Here is an 18,323-nt window from a genome sequence, read left to right as displayed (position 1 = left end):
ATTTAGATGCGTGCATTTTTGAGAAAGGGGTGAATTGGTCCCTAGGCACAGGGTGAATTAGGGTAAGTTCTATGCACTTTTGGTACAAACATGTGTACAGAATTGTTTGAGGTTAAATTTATTATCTAAACATCACATTTTAAAGTTAAAAATATTTTTTTACAAAACTATATTCAAAAGAAAAGCAAGAAAAAAATACGAAAGAAAGCAATTTTGTTTTTTGCCCCATAACTTTCTTCCACAGGGATGTAGGTATAGACGTTGCTTCAGCGAAAAATAACTTCCATCGCCTTTCTCTTTAAAATGAAGTTTGGTAAAAGTGTCTGGGATTTACAGTTTTTGAAATAGGAGTTTTCAAAATTTGCTGCTCACAGCATTTTTGGGCCATTTTCCCCATTATTTCGCAAATATTGTTCTGTAACATTTTCTATGCATCTTTAGGTATATGCAATGGTATCTACATTTATTATAAAGATAAATCAATTATATTTAAAATGGCCTATGTTATAAGGTTATATGGCTCTTTTTAAGCAAGTTATGCTTTTTCAAGTTTTATACCTTTAATGATTTTTGATATTTTTAATGATTATTTTTTAAACTTCTATTCTGACTTTTTTCTTGTACATTTAGGTAGGTATATACATTGCGGAGTAAAAAAGCCTATTTTCCTTACTTTAAAATGGTGTATTGCAAAAAATTCTAGGACTATTTTTAAACAAGATGTACACCTGGTTCCAAAAAAAACTGATACGACTCTTGAAGCGTATTTTGTAGAAAATTGAGCAGTGTATTTTGAAAGATAAATACTTAATATTTACATTCTGTCAATGTCACTGCCAAATCTTAAAATTTGTCAGATAGCTTATTCTGTTCCACGGTTATTAGACTTTATTATTAATCTTTATTATTAATACTTTCTCCGCAACTGAGGGTATCTTATCAACTGTATTGTTTTTAAACAATAGATGATAAAATAAAAATATTGACAGTTCAAAAATGTGAACATTATTGCATTGTGTGTGGCCTAAGTTTGGGCTGAAAACTGAAATGAATTACATTTTTACAAAATTTTGGATTATGTTTAATTACGTAGACCAATTTTAACAATTGTTTTCAATACAGATTTCAATCCTCTACAAATAGTTTCTAATGTCTTTTGATGTCAAATAATTAGGGAAGCTGGAATTCAACAGTTTAGAATTTTACATTGAGTTAAGGCAACATTGTGACGCATGTCAAAATTCTCAATGTATTTTAATTCTATTCATTTTTTTCGAATCCTGAGAAAACTAATAAATATTTTTGAAAAATTTAAACTCAGAATGAAAGACTACATTATTACCGTGGGCTGAAAGTCCCTGAAAACTTCTATATTTATTTTAATAAATTACAGGGCTGAATTTAATACTAATTTGTTTTGTTGTATAATCCACGTTTACAATAATTATGTGATCTATTTGATGTAAAAACTATCATTTATATACTCTTTATAAAATACAGGAATTCAAAATAATATAAACATTTAGACCTTAATAATTAGTACAATTTATGAATTAACATAATATGTAATCAGTTTTGTTTGTTTATTTTATTATTTGTCTGTCATAATAAATATAATGTCAGATCAATCAAATACACTGCTCAACATGATCAAATCTTACTAAGAGTCGTATCAGTTTTTTTAGGAACCGGCTGTACGTATGATATCCAAATTATCCGTAATTTGAGAACAATTTTAATTTTTTTTTAATTTTTTTCAATTAGAACAACGCAATTGCATATTATAACATAATTTTTAATTTCAAATAACTTTTCTTAATAACACTTTCAGATATAGTGAAATATAAAGGTACTTTACTCTTGAGCGAAATTCATATTTTTTTTCATACCTTGTACACTCTTGATAAAATTTTATATCTGGTGATTGCATCTTAGGTTTTAGACTGTGCAGAGCATTTTATAAAGAATAATTTTAATTCATAAAGTTAATATTAAAAGAGTTTTCTATATGATTTCAGCTTAGTAGGACCAATTGCATGTGTAGATGTCACATTTTGAAAAAGCATACCTTGTTTAAAAATAGTTCTAGAATTTGTGACTGTACACCATTTTAAGGCAAAGAAAATAAGCTTTCTTTTTTATTGTAAAATGTATATACCTAAATATATAATAAAAAAAGTTATAATAAGAAAGTTAAAAATAATCATAAAATATATCAAAAATCATTAAAAGTATAACAGTTTGAACAACCATATTATTATCTTGCTTAAAAATAATAGTCATACAGCTTTCCAGCTTTCTACTATTGACCATTTTAAAGGCAATTGACTTTTCTTCCTATAAATGTACATTACGTATACCTAAAGCTACGAAGAAAAAAATTACAGAACAATGTTTGAGAAGGAACCAGGAAAATGGGCCAAAATCGCTGTGAGTGGCAAACTTTGAAAAATCATATTTTGAAAACTGTAAATCACAGAAACTTCTGCCTAACGTCGTTTTAAGAGAACGGATGGAAGTTTTCTTTCTGTAAAGCAATGCCTATACCTATATCCCCGTGGAAAAAAGTTATGGTGCAAAAAACAAAATTGCTATCTTTCGGTTTTGTTTTCTTGCTTTTCTTTTGAATATAGTTTTGTAAAAAATATATTTTTGACTTTAAAATGTGATATTTTGATAGTAAATTTAACCTGAAACAATTTTCCTGTAGACGTGTTTGTACCAAAAGTACATAGAACTCACCCTAATTTCCCAGCAAACAGACCGACGTGATAATTACGTGAATTTTGGGTACATTTGTCACCAATATACGTAAATTGCTTACGTGGATTTCACGTGAAAATTTGGTTGGAATGTCACATTGAAAATGCGTTTTTAAATTACGTGAATAACTCGTCTTCAATAGACGTGTTATTTACCTTAAATAGCAATAAAATCTTTCGGGAAATTCACGTTGCAAATACGTGTTGATTAACGTATCTTTTAGGGAATGTATATAAATAAAACAAGCATATAAAGTATTAACAATGTATTTATTTAATAGAATTTAGAGACTTTAAAACATTTGTCCTGTATAATTATTATACAAGATAATGAACCAAAAATGGTACCGACCTAAAGACACATTAAAAAATTTGCCAACACAAAACACAACACAGGTCACTTTTTATTTCGAGGAGGACACTTCGACACTTTCTTGTTTTTTCTAATTGCATCATCGGCATTTCAACCCTCAAGCAATGAGGTAAACGTTAATACGAAAGACATTATTATAAATAAACCCGCCTAAAATAAAACAAGGGAAATAAAGCTCTTCACGTTTCACTTTTTGTTGTGAGAAATGTGAGAAGCCAGAGAAGCTGATATTAGAGGTAATGATCATCGATTATAAAAATCGATTATTTTTAAATTACAGAACTATTCTACTTACTTTAAATTAGTATTACGAATTTTTTTTTGTTTTTAAATTTCTTTTACTATTAACTAATTGGTCTTACTAAAAATCTATTTCAATACCAGAATAATATAAAAAATAATCCTATCGAAACGTATATATTATTCGATAAATCGATTAATTTAGTTTTCGAACCAACTATGTTAGTCACGTGATGGTATTTAAAGGAGGAGAAAGGCTTGGTAGTACTTCATCACCGCGCGCGATTTGAAAATGAGATTCGAAAATTGCATCATTTTAGCTCCTGTGATATTTTTAAAGAAAAAAATAGCTTCAAATCAAGGTTGGATTGAAATAGTTATGCTAAATGATCTAAAAAGCGAAATCATAAACTTTTTGTTTAAATATTGGTATTATTTACATTACTTTTACGTGAAATACATCTAATTTTTCGACGTCCATAAAATACAATGAGTAAAATTCAAGCGATACGTATTTAACCAACACAGTTGTAAAATTTTGTTTCCAAAATAGTTCTCAAAATTTAATAGTTCTGTTTCGTGATTATTACGTGAAATAAACGTACCTTTGCGATGTAACCAAAATTCACAAATATTATAAAAAACATGTACTATATTCGTCATTATGATTTTATATTATTCTAATGTCAAACATGTATAAAGAAAGCACTAATATATAGGTGAATGATTGGGCACTGAAATACGTTTTTTTCCCGTCATAAATCACCGAGTTACGTATTCGTTGAAATTTGCCGTAAATTTAACGTAATTATCACGTAATTGGGCGCAAGTCTGTTTGCTGGGTTGCCCTGTGCCTAGGGACTAATTCACTCCTTTCTCCCAAACGCACCACTTTAAATGGTAGCACTCCGTGGGTTTTTCATATTTAGAGGTCCATTGACTACCTATATGAAACAATAAAACCCCATTAACGTTGTAGTTCCTTTCTAAAACACATAATCAATAGCCTATTACGTTTATGTAACATTATCTTGCTGGCATTATGTGATATAAGAGAAATAGTTCTATAATTGTCGCATTTATGGAAGCTACCTTTTTTATGTATTGTCGTTATTGTAGATTTTGTCCACTCATCAGGCCATTCTTTGGAATGACATATTTGGTTACATAGTTTTAAGCCACTTTCTAAGAATTTCTAGAAATTTCCAGTTGATGAATTGGAGATTTCGATGAAGTGGCTGTATGCGATTTGGGTGTATATGAAATATCTTTTGATGAGTTGGGATTCGGTGAGTTGGGCGTCGTCCCCACTCGATGCTAAAAAGATCCCTTTCACTACCTGTAGTGGCCTTTGATAGAAGCTTCCGTTTTTTCAGGCTATTAGAATTAGAGTTCTTCGTAAGAGGGGGACTTCAACGGAACCCAACGCTGTGTCAGCGCAAGTGGCTTATGATTATTTTTTATGATAGTAGACGTAGACGTTCAAAACCTGTGAGCAGCTGTTGAAGCGGTCGCCATTTTATTAATCGCAGATTTTGTTAGGCTGAATCGCTTGGTCTCCGCTGAAAACGGTTATTTTTTGAATTTTATAATAGAACCTGAAGATTATAGAAGAGAATAGAACCTGAAGAATTTCACATTTTATTAACTAGAAGGTAGGTAAAGTACCTTTATAAATATATTTTTATTTTGTTTACTAGAGTTTCTTAGGGCTTAGGTTCATAAAAAAATTACGATGGCTATGGTGTTGACATTTTTATTTCGACGTTTCGGCAGGATAACCAGGACCGCCGATAACGGACCTGGAAGGGATGCACTGCAGGCGGGCGCCCCTATTTGAGGGGGCCAAACTGAGCATTTTTTCTGCTGGTGCTATACAAAATACTAATTAAAAAAACCAAAGGGCGCATATATGCTAGTTTTGCAGGCAGGCGTCTTATAGGTACCCTAGCGCCGGTACTGAGGGTATCCATGCCTTTTTCAAGAATACATGAATAAAACACATTTTATCAAAGATAATAAAAATGATCTAAGAAGAACTTTGACTTACCATGCATGCAAAGTTGGTTGTTAAACAATTATGTTTTATTAATTAGAAGGAAAACATGCATTGTTTCGGAAAAATTCAAACAAGCTTATATTTTTCCAAAACTTGTTTTGTTAGTTTATATACATGTTAAAGTAAAAAGTTCTACTCCTAGATTTGACCGCTAATTGTTTATTAATTGTTTAAACAATAACAATTGTTTTGTTTAAATAATTTTAAAAATATGGTTAAATTCATCATTTTACTTTAATCAAATATGTTTCTATTTTGTTTTTGATTATTCTGAATCCGAATGTGGCATTCTAATTTAAAAATTCTTATACAGAAGCTCTTATACAGTGTGTCTGCGTAGCTAGGAACCACATGGAGAACTTTTTTATTATCAATTTTACGAAAAACTGTTATTCTTAATAAAATGCTCTGGATAGTCAAAAATCTAAAACTAAAAAAGAGTAAAGTACCTTTATATACCGGAATATCAAAAAATGAATCCTATTATGAAAAGTTGTTTGAAATTAGAAACTATGTCTGAATATACAATTACATCATCCTAATCGAAAAAAAATTTAAATTTTTTCTCAAATTACGGATACTCATCATCATTTTATTACAATTACGATAACTATTTTATTATCACTTTTACGAAAAAAAGTTATTCTTCAAAAAATGCTCTCTCACTGGTCTAAAATATAAGATACAACCATCAGATACCAAACATTTTTTAATTTTATACGATATGTTATGTTGTTCTGAAGCTATTTCCTTGTGGCATTTTTATAATGAACTATTTTAAATGGGAAATAAGCCACAATTTTACCAAAAAAATGAATTTATTAACGTTTCGACGCCCAAGTCGGGTGTCGTTGTCAAAATACAAAATAATACTAAATAAACAAAAATGTTGTTGCTTAGTAAAAAATTCTTCTAATAATTTATTTAATCTGACTCATTTATATCGGCAATTCAGGCATGTATTATACATTTTAAAGTAGAAGACTTTAAAATGATATTGCCAATATTTATGAGTTGCGTTCCTGGGACGACTTTACTAAAAGATAGTTCATTCGATTACATGAAATCAACCCCAACTCAAGAATATCCGCCACAAAAAAATAATAGCGAGAATTTTACTGCCATCGTTGCATTTGTTGTCTTTTGAAAGACAGGTCACATGCTATGATTTTTTGTGGCGGATATTCTTTAGTTGGGGTTGATTTCATGTAATCGAATGAACTATCTTTTAGTAAAGTCGTCCCAGGAACGCAACTCATATATATTGGCAATATCATTTTAAAGTCTTCTACTTTAAAATGTATAATACATGCCTGAATTGCCGATATAAATGAGTCAGATTAAATAAATTATTAGAAGAATTTTTTACTAAGCAATAACATTTTTGTTTATTTAGTATTATTTTGTATTTTGACAACGACACCCGACTTGGGCGTCGAAACGTTAATAAATTCATTTTTTTAGTAAAATTGTGGCTTATTTCCCATTTAAAATAGTTCGTTATATTATGTAAAAAATATGAATTTTTCGTAAGGGTTAAGTGCCTTTATTATTCACAATATTTTAATTAAAAGGATGTAATTGAACACTAAAACAATTTTTTTAATTCCTAAAAATTTTTCTTAATAACAATTTTTGATATTGTAAAATGTAAAGGTACTTAACTCTTGAGTGAAATTCATATTTTTTACATACCTCGTATAGCATTAATTCAATTTGACATTTGATGATTGCACCTTAGATTAGATGTGATGCCAGGGGCGTCATTTGATAGGGGGCAGGGGGGGCATTTGCCCCCCCCCCTTACCCTGAAAATTACTGAAATTTACAAAGAATAGATCAATTTTGTATTATGTTTGCATATAAATGTATTGTATATTTAATGCTTGCCCCCCCCCCCTATCAAAATTTCAAATGACGCTCCTGTGTGATGCAGAGTATTTTATAAAGAATAACTTTTTTTCGTAAAACTGATAATAAAAAAGTTATTAATAGGTTCCAAGTTACGCAGACATACTGTATAAGAGCTAAACAAATTATTTTTGCTGAACATTTATTATTGTTGAAGCTTATTATTAAATGCATTTTAGGTAAGTTTTACAGAAAAAAGTTTTGATCACTTTGTATAAACATTTTTTTAGCTGGTAATTTTCGGTTTTTGTTTTACATTTTTGTTTTCTTTCTTAATTTTCTTAAAAAGAAATAGTTTATTTAATTTCTAAAGTAAAATAATTTAGTGCATTTTAAAGATTACATCCTAAACTTTAAAAAAGCACTTACAAAACTGTAACAGATCTGTTCAAACTTGAGTAATACTCTTAAAATGATGGTGATTCTATAAAACTACGAAGATTTCAAAAATTACATTTTTTGAGACGTCATATCATTTGAATTAAATTTTTGAGATTTTTTTTGAATGAAACCGCAATTATTAAGATGATTGAAAGGTAAGTTGTGCAAAATTGAGAGTTTTATAAGAAAAATTTTATTAGTTACACATTTCTAAATCATTTTTAAACAAAATTTATGTAAAGCTCTCTTTCCGCCCACACCACACTTATAGGTACACAAATAGACGTCACAAATTTAAAACAATGTGAAAACATAAGAAGAAACCCACTAACACTAAGTAATGACTTTTAAGATATAGTGTCAAAATTAGTGTGGTGTTTTATTGTTGTTTGATTTATCATTTAATCAGCTACTTGCTACCACATCATAGGCGTCCTGAAATTTGATTTGTTTATTTTAAATTAGATTTTTTTATCATTTATAGCATTGTTTTTTTTTAATTTCTATAGACTCCAAAATATCCCTATTTTTTCTGTTTTGTTTTTAGGATTTTAGTTTTGTCAAAATCAAAATGTTCCCGTTTTCATATTTTATGAGGGCTGTTGAGTTTTTTTTGTCATATTTGTAAGAACGTATTCTTGAATTGAGTAGCAATAAAAAGTAAATAAATTGCCGGTATCGGAACATAAAATTCTTCGAATGATATATGGCCCTTGCAGAGACAGCGTGACAAACGAATGGAGGCGCAGATACAATAACGAGTTAGAGTCTCTATTCTAAAAGGAAAATCTAGTCAGACATATAAAGGCCAATAGACTCAGATAGTAAGACTCAGTAGTAAGATAAGCAGTAACGACAATCGCCTTATAAACAATGTGTTCTGGGAAAGGCCAGATGGAACAAGGTCTGTAGGATGGCCTAGAAAAAGGTGGAAATATGCAGACAAAGAAGAGAAAATGGGAGTGAAACAATGGGAATTAGTGGTACAGGACCGACAAATGTGTAAGGCAATAGTTGTAACGCCATTGACGATGATGATGATGTTTATATATTTGACAAACCAGCCAGCTACTCAACTCAAGAATACGTTATTACAAATATGACAAAGTAAACTCACAAAACGTGAAAACGAGAAGAAACATAAATTTGATTTCAACAAAACTAAAATCCTAAAAACTGAACAAGACAGAAACTAAAACTATAGAAACTAAAAAATAACAATGCAACAAATGATAAAAAGATGTCAGTAGCTTAAACAAAATATATTTTAATCTAATCTAAAATAAACAAAAAGAAAATTCAGAACGCCTATGATGTGGTAGCAACTGGGTGATTTGATAAATCAAACAACAATAAAACACCATACTCATTTTGACACTATATCTTAACCCTAGGATGCATACGCAAATTTTTCTACGTTATGGCATAACATGAGTCTCGCAGACTCGCTTTGTAAATAAAGTACTAAAATAGAGACTTTCTTTAATTGTTGTCAAATATTTATTTAATATTTAGTTATTTATAATAATATAAGCATAAACAAATAATAAATACCTGGTAAGGAACTACTCAATACAATTCTTGCATATTAAAACACTGTGTTCTTTGCAAATTGGACACTTACACTTCTGACAAATTTGTGTGCTCATTCTTACAATGTGTGAAGGGCACTCGGAACATCTCCTTTTCTTTCTATGAGCCAAATCTATCCCTAAATTTTCTTGAGGAAAATCGATAAAATTACCCATATGTCTTCGGATTGTGTTTGTAAGTTTAGGGTTTCTAGCCCTTCTTTTCATAAATGGTAAAACTCATTTACTAAATCTTTGAAAAAGTATCGTCTTTTATTTGTTTTTCCTGCAGCAAAATTTTTATTTTGATTTGTATAAAGAAGAAACGCGTTAAGTGCTGCTACATCCATAATATTGTACCAAACGACAAGAGGCCAACGTCTAGTTTGACGCTTTACCGTGTAGTTACCGATCATCTGGTCCATTTTATCAATCCCACCTTTTGTTTGGTTGTAAAATTTGATAATTTCGGGCTTCTTTGCTTGACTCTCAATATCTACAGATTGATCATGGTGCGTTGAACTAAGAAGAATGACAGCTTTATTTTTCTTTGGCACGTAACTTACCAAAGTCAAATTATCATTGAATCCAAAAATAGAGGAAAAAACGCATCTTTCTTTTGAAGCTTGAAATTCGTAGGGGATCTCTTTCTTATTTTTTCGTAATGTCCCAACACAAGTTATTCCTAAAGACAGTAAATGCTGTGCTAAAGGGATGCTAGTAAAAAAGTTGTCAATTGTCAAGTTGCGACCAGAATTTTTTATGGAAGCGGTCAAGGACCTTACAACATTTTCCCCTACACTATTTTCACCAGGTTGACGACCTAAATATATCTGCCCATCAACTGCATATCCTGTTTCACTTTCACAAAGCCAAAAAAATTTAATGCCGTATTTTGCAGGTTTCGATGGCATGTATTGAATAAAATTACAATGACCTCTAAATGCAAGTAGCTGTTCGTCAATGGTTACATCCAATTCTGGTACCATAACTGTTCGGCACTGTTTCACAAACAACTCCCATACATACCGGACATAAGTAAATTTGTCAGTTTCCAACCTAGTTGAACGTGTTCGTCGGTCGTCAAATCGTATGAATCGTCTTATATTTTCAAAACGATTTACTGCCATTGTAACTTTATACAGTGGATTTGATGATTTATCTAAGAACAACTCTCTGACAGGCGTATCCCAGTTCTTCTCGACACCAGTCAGTAGCAGCAGGCCAAAAAATGCGTTCATTTCGTCTTTTTCAATTTTTGGCCATACCTTTCCCTTGGCCTCAAATATTCGGTTGGCTTCTCTTTTGGTACATATTATTATTTCTTCAACCATTTCAGCAGTCACAAATTTATCCCAAGCATTTTTCGGAGACAACATTTTGTTTCTTACTTTTGGTCCCTCCGTGAAACGATATAGATTGTGAATTTTTGTTCTTCCTTGCAAAGGAGGCGTGGATCTCCATTCAAAATTGTTTCTGCTAATAAATGATGTACCTGCTGTTTCAATTGTTGAATTATTTTGATTCAAGTTCATATCATCACTACTCGAAGAATTTTCGGAATACTTGTCTGAACTATCTTTGTATACTGCAGGCTGCTCGTATTCTTGATCAGCTTCCGATACTTCACTTTCACTAGTTATAGAATCGTTGTCATCCTCCTCATACTACATACGTAAGATTTCCTCATAACTATTATCGTTGGGGTGAACGGATCTTTTTCTACTCGAGGATGCCATAATGTTGGCCTGAAAATATACAGTATTTTACTTGAAAGCCAACTTTTTGCATTTGAAAATACAATTTTTGTATGCTACTTCTGTTTTGATAATCTGTAAAAACAAAAACACAGAAGTCTGTCGCGAAAGAGCACTCGTTATATAACATGATTTTGATTTTCCTTTTTTGATGAAATGTGTGAATGAATTTTTGTATACTACTTCTGTTTTGATATCTGTAAAAACAAAAACACAGGAGTCTATCGCAAAAGAGCACTCGTTATATAAAATGATTTTTTCAAGAAGTGAGCCCAAAAAATATTTATCAATATTTATTATCAATTTTCTACTACCTCACTTATAAAAATAAATTTTACTTTTTTATAAAAATAAAATTGTGGATTGACTATTGACTAAGTAATAAACTGATCCAAAATTAGTGCACTTACTTGAATAATGATGCGAATAACACAAATATAAACTATGAAAGCAGACAACGTACTAACGCTAATACCTTGACACTTCAAAACGTGACTAAATTCCTTTTTCTTAGCTTTACAGTTTAGGCAAAAACCTTTGAGCACTAATTCGATAAGAGTCTCCCGGACTCATGGTATGCATTATGGGGGTATGAATGGAAATTATTTTTTTTTTAGTTTTTTTGTGCATACTATTTAAATTTTTATACACTAACAAACAGTCATACATGTCAAAAACGAATTCCTAAATCGGCAATGATTGGTGTGGATTTAATCACATTTTACGAATATGTAAATGTACGCTCGAGTCTCTTAGACTCATGTTATGCATCCTAGGGTTAAAACTAATAGTATTCTTATGTTTTAACATTGTTTGAAATTTGTGACGTCTATTTCTGTACCTAATTGTTTCATAACCAACTTTGCATGCACATATAGTAAGTCAAATTTTTTTTTTAAATTATGTGTACTATACCTTTGATAAAATTTTTTAGTCATGTATTCTTGAAAAAGGCATGGATATCCTGCCGAAACATTGAAATAAAAATATCATAACATAATAGATATCCCCATTTTTTTTATAAAACTAAGCCCGAGAAACTCTAGTAAAAAAATATATTAATGTTCAAGAGTCAAACTCAAATAATATATAGTAACCGCCACGCTACTAGATACGCGGGAACATTGAGCTAGTACAGTCCTGAACCGTTCACTTGTTTCACTGTTTACTTTTAGGTCTATGGACGTTTAGAATGTCAGAAAATGTATAGAAACCGAATATTAACATAGAAAGTTGACATTTAACAGAACAGCTGTTCGTAGTTATCATTGTATTAAAGTTGTAACAGTTTTAAAGTATTATAATATTTTTGGTGTTTGAATGAATTAGAGTAACAATACTATTAATTTATTTATTTTTTGTATGAAAAAACAATTATTTTGAATAGTTGCTTGACAATGACATGACAGACAAGAAAGTCACATCTAAGAAGGGACCGGATTAGTACATAAGCACAGTATAAAGAGGGACAGTAAAACCTCTTCCATGTCGGCACTTTGATCTCAAGAAGTAATACCGGCAGTATGCAATTGGTAATTCACCAGTGGTGGATGCGGGTTTTCCCTGTTAAAACTCGTACGTTTATATGCGATTAGCAATTCGAGAGTGGGGCAAAAGCGACTGGGAACATTGCGCGGTCGCCATGCGCGACTAAAGATTTTATTCTTGTTCTCATGATCATTTTTCAGTGCGTCACAGTTTTTCGATTTCTCTCTAATGCATTAAGTTAGATGAGACGGAAAAAGCGGTAGCTCCGTGATTAAACACAAAAATAATGCAGCATTACAATGGTTATACAGAGAGAGTCTGTAAAGTGGAATAAATTCAATATCTCAAATACTAATTGTTTTTTTGGAAAATGCTCAGACCCGTCGATTAGTATTTCAAATTGTCCTTTTTGACATTCAATAAAAATGTATACAGGGTGTCCCAATTTAGAGATATGACGTCATCGTCGATTTTCTTAAATGGCAACACTGTCATTTTGATAGCTAATTTGATAGGGTTTGTAAAGTTATACATAACTGCAAAATATCAAATTTTTATTCTCTACCATTTACAAGATAATAGAAAATAACAAAGTTATATCTGTAATTTGGAATATATTCAATAATTAAAATACTAACTGTTTTTTTGAAAAATGCTCAGACCCGTCGATTAGTATATCAAATTGTCATTTTTGACATATAATAATAATGTATACAGGGTGTCCCAATTTAGAGATATGACGTCATCGTTGATTTTCTTAAATGGCAACACTATCATTTTGATAGCTATTTTGATAGCGTGTGTAAAGTTATACACATCTGAAAAATTTCAAAATTTTATTCCCTACCATTTACAAGATAATAAAAAATAACAAAGTTATGAAGAACAAGAAGTAATCAAATAATAATTGAATTTATTTATTTCAATTAAGCAAATGCTCATAACCTTGCCCATTGACAATTTGACAATAATTGAGGGCAACATTATGAGTTTTTGCTTAATTTATTGAAATAATTAAATTCAATTATTAGTTGATTACTTCTTTTTCATAACTTTGATATTTTTTATTATCATCTAAATGGTAGAGAATACAAATTTGAAATTTTGCAGTTGTGTATAACTTTACACACCCTATCAAAATAGCTATCAAAATGACAGTGTTGCCATTTAAGAAAATCAACGATGACGTCATATCTCTAAATTGGGACACCCTGTATACATTATTATTATATGTCAAAAAGGACAATTTGATATACTAATCGACGGGTCTGAGCATTTTTCAAAAAAACAGTTAGTATTTTAATTATTGAATATATTCCAAATTACAGATATAACTTTGTTATTTTCTATTATCTTGTAAATGGTAGAGAATAAAAATTTGATATTTTGCAGTTGTGTATAACTTTACAAACCCTATCAAATTAGCTATCAAAATGACAGTGTTGCCATTTAAGAAAATCGACGATGACGTCATATCTCTAAATTGGGACACCCTGTATACATTATTATTGAATGTCAAAAAGGACAATTTGAAATACTAATCGACGGGTCTGAGCATTTTCCAAAAAAACAATTAGTATTTGAGATATTGAATTTATTCCACTTTACAGACTCTCTCTGTATACATAAGATGTCTATTCCTAACCTACGTTTGATTCGTTGATATTTAGAATGCGCGTCTTTTCTAGCCAATCAAATACTCGTATTACGAACATTTGACGGAAACTTAGTCCATTTTGGCCATTTTTTAGAAGTGTCAAAGAGTCAAGTGACGGTTATTATTCAGGTCAGCATTTTGTGTACCTGTCATTTTGAAATTAGAATTCGACTTCCCTTGTGTTTCACAACGTTTTTGTGCATTATTTTGTGTTTTGGTTTAGAATTTAGTTCGTTAAAGGTTAGTCATTGGCGTGAGGAGACTAGAGACATTCGAGATGTACCGAAGAGTGCTAAAAATCTCATGAGTAGATAGAATAGCCAACGTGGAGGTAATGAGACTTACGCATAGGGAACGAGAAGAACTAACCAATAAGAAGGAAACTGAGATATATGGGACATGTGATGAGAGATGTATATCTAATACTCCAGATCATTATGCAAAAAAAAAGATCCATAGTAAGGAGACGTAACTCATGACCTTAGGAACTGGTTTGGATGTAATTACAATGAATTATTTAGAGCCGCGGTTTCAGAAATAAAGATCTCTCTGATTATTGCCAACTTTTGAAGCGGAGACAGCACCTAGAGAAGAAGATAATAACACAGTTTATGGATAGTTTTGTGTCATTTTTTAATGTTTCCATATTTATAAATTTAGTTAACAATATTGTTTACTTTTTAATTTTATTCCCCTTTATAAAAAATACCTACATGTTAACATATTGTGTAAAAATCATATCTACTAAATTACTAATTAGTTTAATTCCACAAGCTTTTCACCTATGGCGAAGTACGATTCTGGTATCTGTCAGATTCGTCAATAATTACATGAAATAAGTCTCGACACACCCAATACAGTATGTGACGTCATAATTAATGACGCACTGAAAAATGATCATGAGAACAAGAATACTTCCAATTTTTCGGAGAGTGGTTCTACTGTCCCCCTTTATACTGTGCCATAAGCATAGCAATTAGGTGTGTCACACCTACCCATGTGTCTAGTGACGTCTCTATCGCTTACTGTATGTGTATTTGGAACAGTGAAGTATAACTTTGAATAGTAAATAATTTGTTCTTTCTTTTAGATCAAGGATATTTTGAAAGATATATAATGGAAAATGACAATTCAGTGGAGGCTTCAATATTAAATGAAGGGGTGGAGGAAGAAAACGATAAATTTTCGTGGAATCCGCGGGCAACAAAGTTATTGCTATCGGCCTATAAAGAAAAAAAGGCTCTATTTAGAGACCCCAAAGTAAAAAAGAAACATTTATGGGAAGACATCAAAAATGTTTTTTTAAATAATGGCTACTATGTATCAGAAGATATTCTGGACAAAAAATTCAGGAATATGAAGAGCCACTTTAAAACCGTTAAGAATAATGCCAAGAAAAAGAAAGGTAGAATTTCGTGGGAGTATTTCGAAGATATGAATTATATATTCGAAGACGATAAAACTATGAAAACTGATGAGGTTATATCCTCGATGAATATGGCAATTAAAAGAGATGCAGATGATGACAAGGAAAGTATAATCATAGTATATTCAGCAGACCCACAGCCCAGTACAAGCACAGCAGAAGCAGAAGCTGAAACACCTTCAATACTGCCAACTGTACCTGTAACAGCAAAGTCTTTATCCAAATATACGAGTGTAATGCTAGACTTGGATACCAGAAGAGTGGTTGCATTAGAAAAAATTGCAAAGACGTTAGAGGGTATTAAGGATGTTCAAAAACAACGAAATAATTTGATAAGATCATTATCTGAATCAAAGAAAGACGAAAAATAATATGTATATAGATTGGATTTTAGATTACGTTTAATTTTTGTATATAGTTCAGATTAGGAATATAAAATTTAGATATATAGATTAGGGATAGATTAAAATGTATATATTAGGTAAAAGTATATTTTGTATATAGATTAGTTTCAACTATTGACTATAGTTTTGGGTTTAAAATAAATATTTTTTTTAAATTTTTTTAAGTGTTAATTGTTGCACCATCGATGTCTCTTTTTATATTTGCTAGTAAATCTTGAAAATCCTTAACCCTCCAGTGGTGACGTAAGAAATTTACAAATTATTGGTAACCTCGGTCTTTTGTGCCGATAGAGACATATCGCTCTATATTATTCTTATAAACACACATTTTTCAAATAATAATTATACTTAATAGAGGGCTTAGATGTATAGGCTTTTGTGTAGTTCTATTGATCTCGTCATTGTCATGCATGGAAGATACTAGAAGAACTTTTTTCTTCGATTTTGGAACTTATCGTGATGCTAAAGTTCAAGTTTTTCTTATCGCTAACATGCTTGATTGACGTAGTCTACCTTGATAATTAGTAAACTGGGAATCAAAATAAAAATATAGTTTTTACAGTTTTATAGTTTTTATAGTTTTATAGTTTTTATAATAGAAATAGTTTTTTTTTAAATGAGACTTTAAAAAACAGATTTTATCTATCGTGTAACTTACTTCGCACAGAACTGCACATATAGCCGGTTGCGGAGAAAGTCCTTTCGGCCTCTATGCTGGTCGGTTTTAAGGTCAGCAAATCATAGACCATGAACAAATGATCGGGTTTTGATTTCTTCTTCGTCTTCGTCTTATAAATGGTCATTTACACGTTACCAAAATATTTTGGTTATAAAAGTTGTTCAAGTTGCTCAAGTTCTTGTTCCAAATTAAAAATCGCGGGCTCCGGATTACTGGTTCCACAAACACTTGTGTATTTATACGACTCAACAAATTTTTCATCTCTTGTCGCATTGCATTCTTTTTTGGCATGGGGAAATACCAGTATTGTTTAGTCCTTCGTTATACCCTTCGTAAGTACTTACACTAATGTAAATTTCAGAGTGACACCGTTCCGCGATTCTGTTGTGTAATGCTTCCGATGGATCGGCACCAAGGCTAGACTCCTGGCTATTTAGTTTGTCTAAGACAAATTTCATGATTGTGTCGGCAGTTATCAAAGTGGACTCTCTTTTTCAAAGAGCTTTTACAGCCAATTTCACCGGTTAAAAATAGCGATCAACTCATTGATTATTGACCGCTCATCAGTACAGAGTATTATCTCAGGATCAATGTCAATCAACGCTTTATCGATGCAAACTTTTAGGCTGTTGAAGCTTTTCAGCATACTGAGCTACTGAGATCTACTGGGAGTTGCCGATTAACTACTCTGAATAAAGTGGCTAACGATGGCATTAATTAGTATCTTATTTCGAAATTAAAACGTTTTCGGATCCACGCTGCTGGTTCCAGTACGCTTTTCTGGATGCAGCAATTGCAATTTCTAGTAGGTAGCAGATTTCTTTAACGTACAATCTGAGACACCAATACTTGATTACTAACACTAAGGAACTTCGTATAAAACTGAGCTGTCACGTCAAGGGGCAGCGAAGAACTTTATTTGGTACATGTAATTCCATGCACGCAGCGAGTTGTTGAAATTCAGCGCAGTAAAAGATGATTCACTTTATAGTCGGAACTGTGGACCGCAGACCGCATGCCACCGCTGAAACAACGGCGGATCCAGCAACCTTGCAAGGAGGGGGCAATGAAATAAAAATTTTCTCGTCACTCGCGTACACAGGATTCTTTTTCGGTATGAGCTGTTACTTTATTTTTCTTCGTGTACCATGTCCTTTCAGAACGTTGGTTACTATCATAGCTATCTTAATTTTATTCACTGCCACCCTAAATCAACCACGAAGTGCTTTTTTGTCCTGGACTGCGTTTGCCTTCTATTTTCACTTGCATAATATTTTGTAGCAACCTATATTTGAAACTTCTGATTACATGTCCAAAATACTCCACTTTTCTCTTCTTGATGGCTTCTATAATCTCAGTAGTCTTGCTGAGACATTCTAGTATTGTGGAGTTTCGAATCTTCTTCACCCAAGATACTTTTAAAATTCTTCTATAGAACCAACTTTCGAAAGCCTCAAGGCGATTTAGGTAAGTAGATCGATTTTATTCACAGTCCAAGACTCGACATCATACGTGACCATACAGTAAGACCGAGAACATGTACTTTGGAGAAGGAATTCTGTTTTATGTTTCATTCCGTTATTCAGTTGTCAACAGGACACAAAACTCACTATTT

At 31.4% G+C, this 18,323-nt stretch overlaps 1 protein-coding gene across 1 annotated transcript; it reads left to right on the top strand.

Annotated features, from left to right (window-relative positions):
• The first annotated feature begins 4,862 nt into the window (after positions 1 to 4,862).
• On the top strand, positions 4,863 to 16,100 carry LOC114324587 (uncharacterized). The gene is made up of 2 exons (XM_028272453.2): positions 4,863 to 5,030; positions 15,290 to 16,100. Exon 2 carries the CDS (start codon positions 15,316 to 15,318, stop codon positions 15,994 to 15,996), a length of 681 nt encoding a protein of 226 aa, XP_028128254.1. The 5' UTR covers positions 4,863 to 5,030; positions 15,290 to 15,315; the 3' UTR covers positions 15,997 to 16,100.
• The last annotated feature ends 2,223 nt before the right edge of the window (positions 16,101 to 18,323 follow it).

The sequence above is a fragment of the Diabrotica virgifera genome, chromosome 6 (genome assembly GCF_917563875.1).
Source record: "Diabrotica virgifera virgifera chromosome 6, PGI_DIABVI_V3a".
In the NCBI taxonomy this organism is placed as follows: domain Eukaryota; kingdom Metazoa; phylum Arthropoda; class Insecta; order Coleoptera; family Chrysomelidae; genus Diabrotica; species Diabrotica virgifera.
The sequence above is the reverse complement of the archived record's forward strand: the minus strand, read 5'-3'. Positions and strand labels throughout refer to the sequence as shown.

Bases quoted from the DNA above. Each gene is read 5' to 3' on its own strand.
- LOC114324587 (XM_028272453.2), top strand. From the start codon at position 15,316: ATGGAAAATGACAATTCAGTGGAGGCTTCAATATTAAATGAAGGGGTG.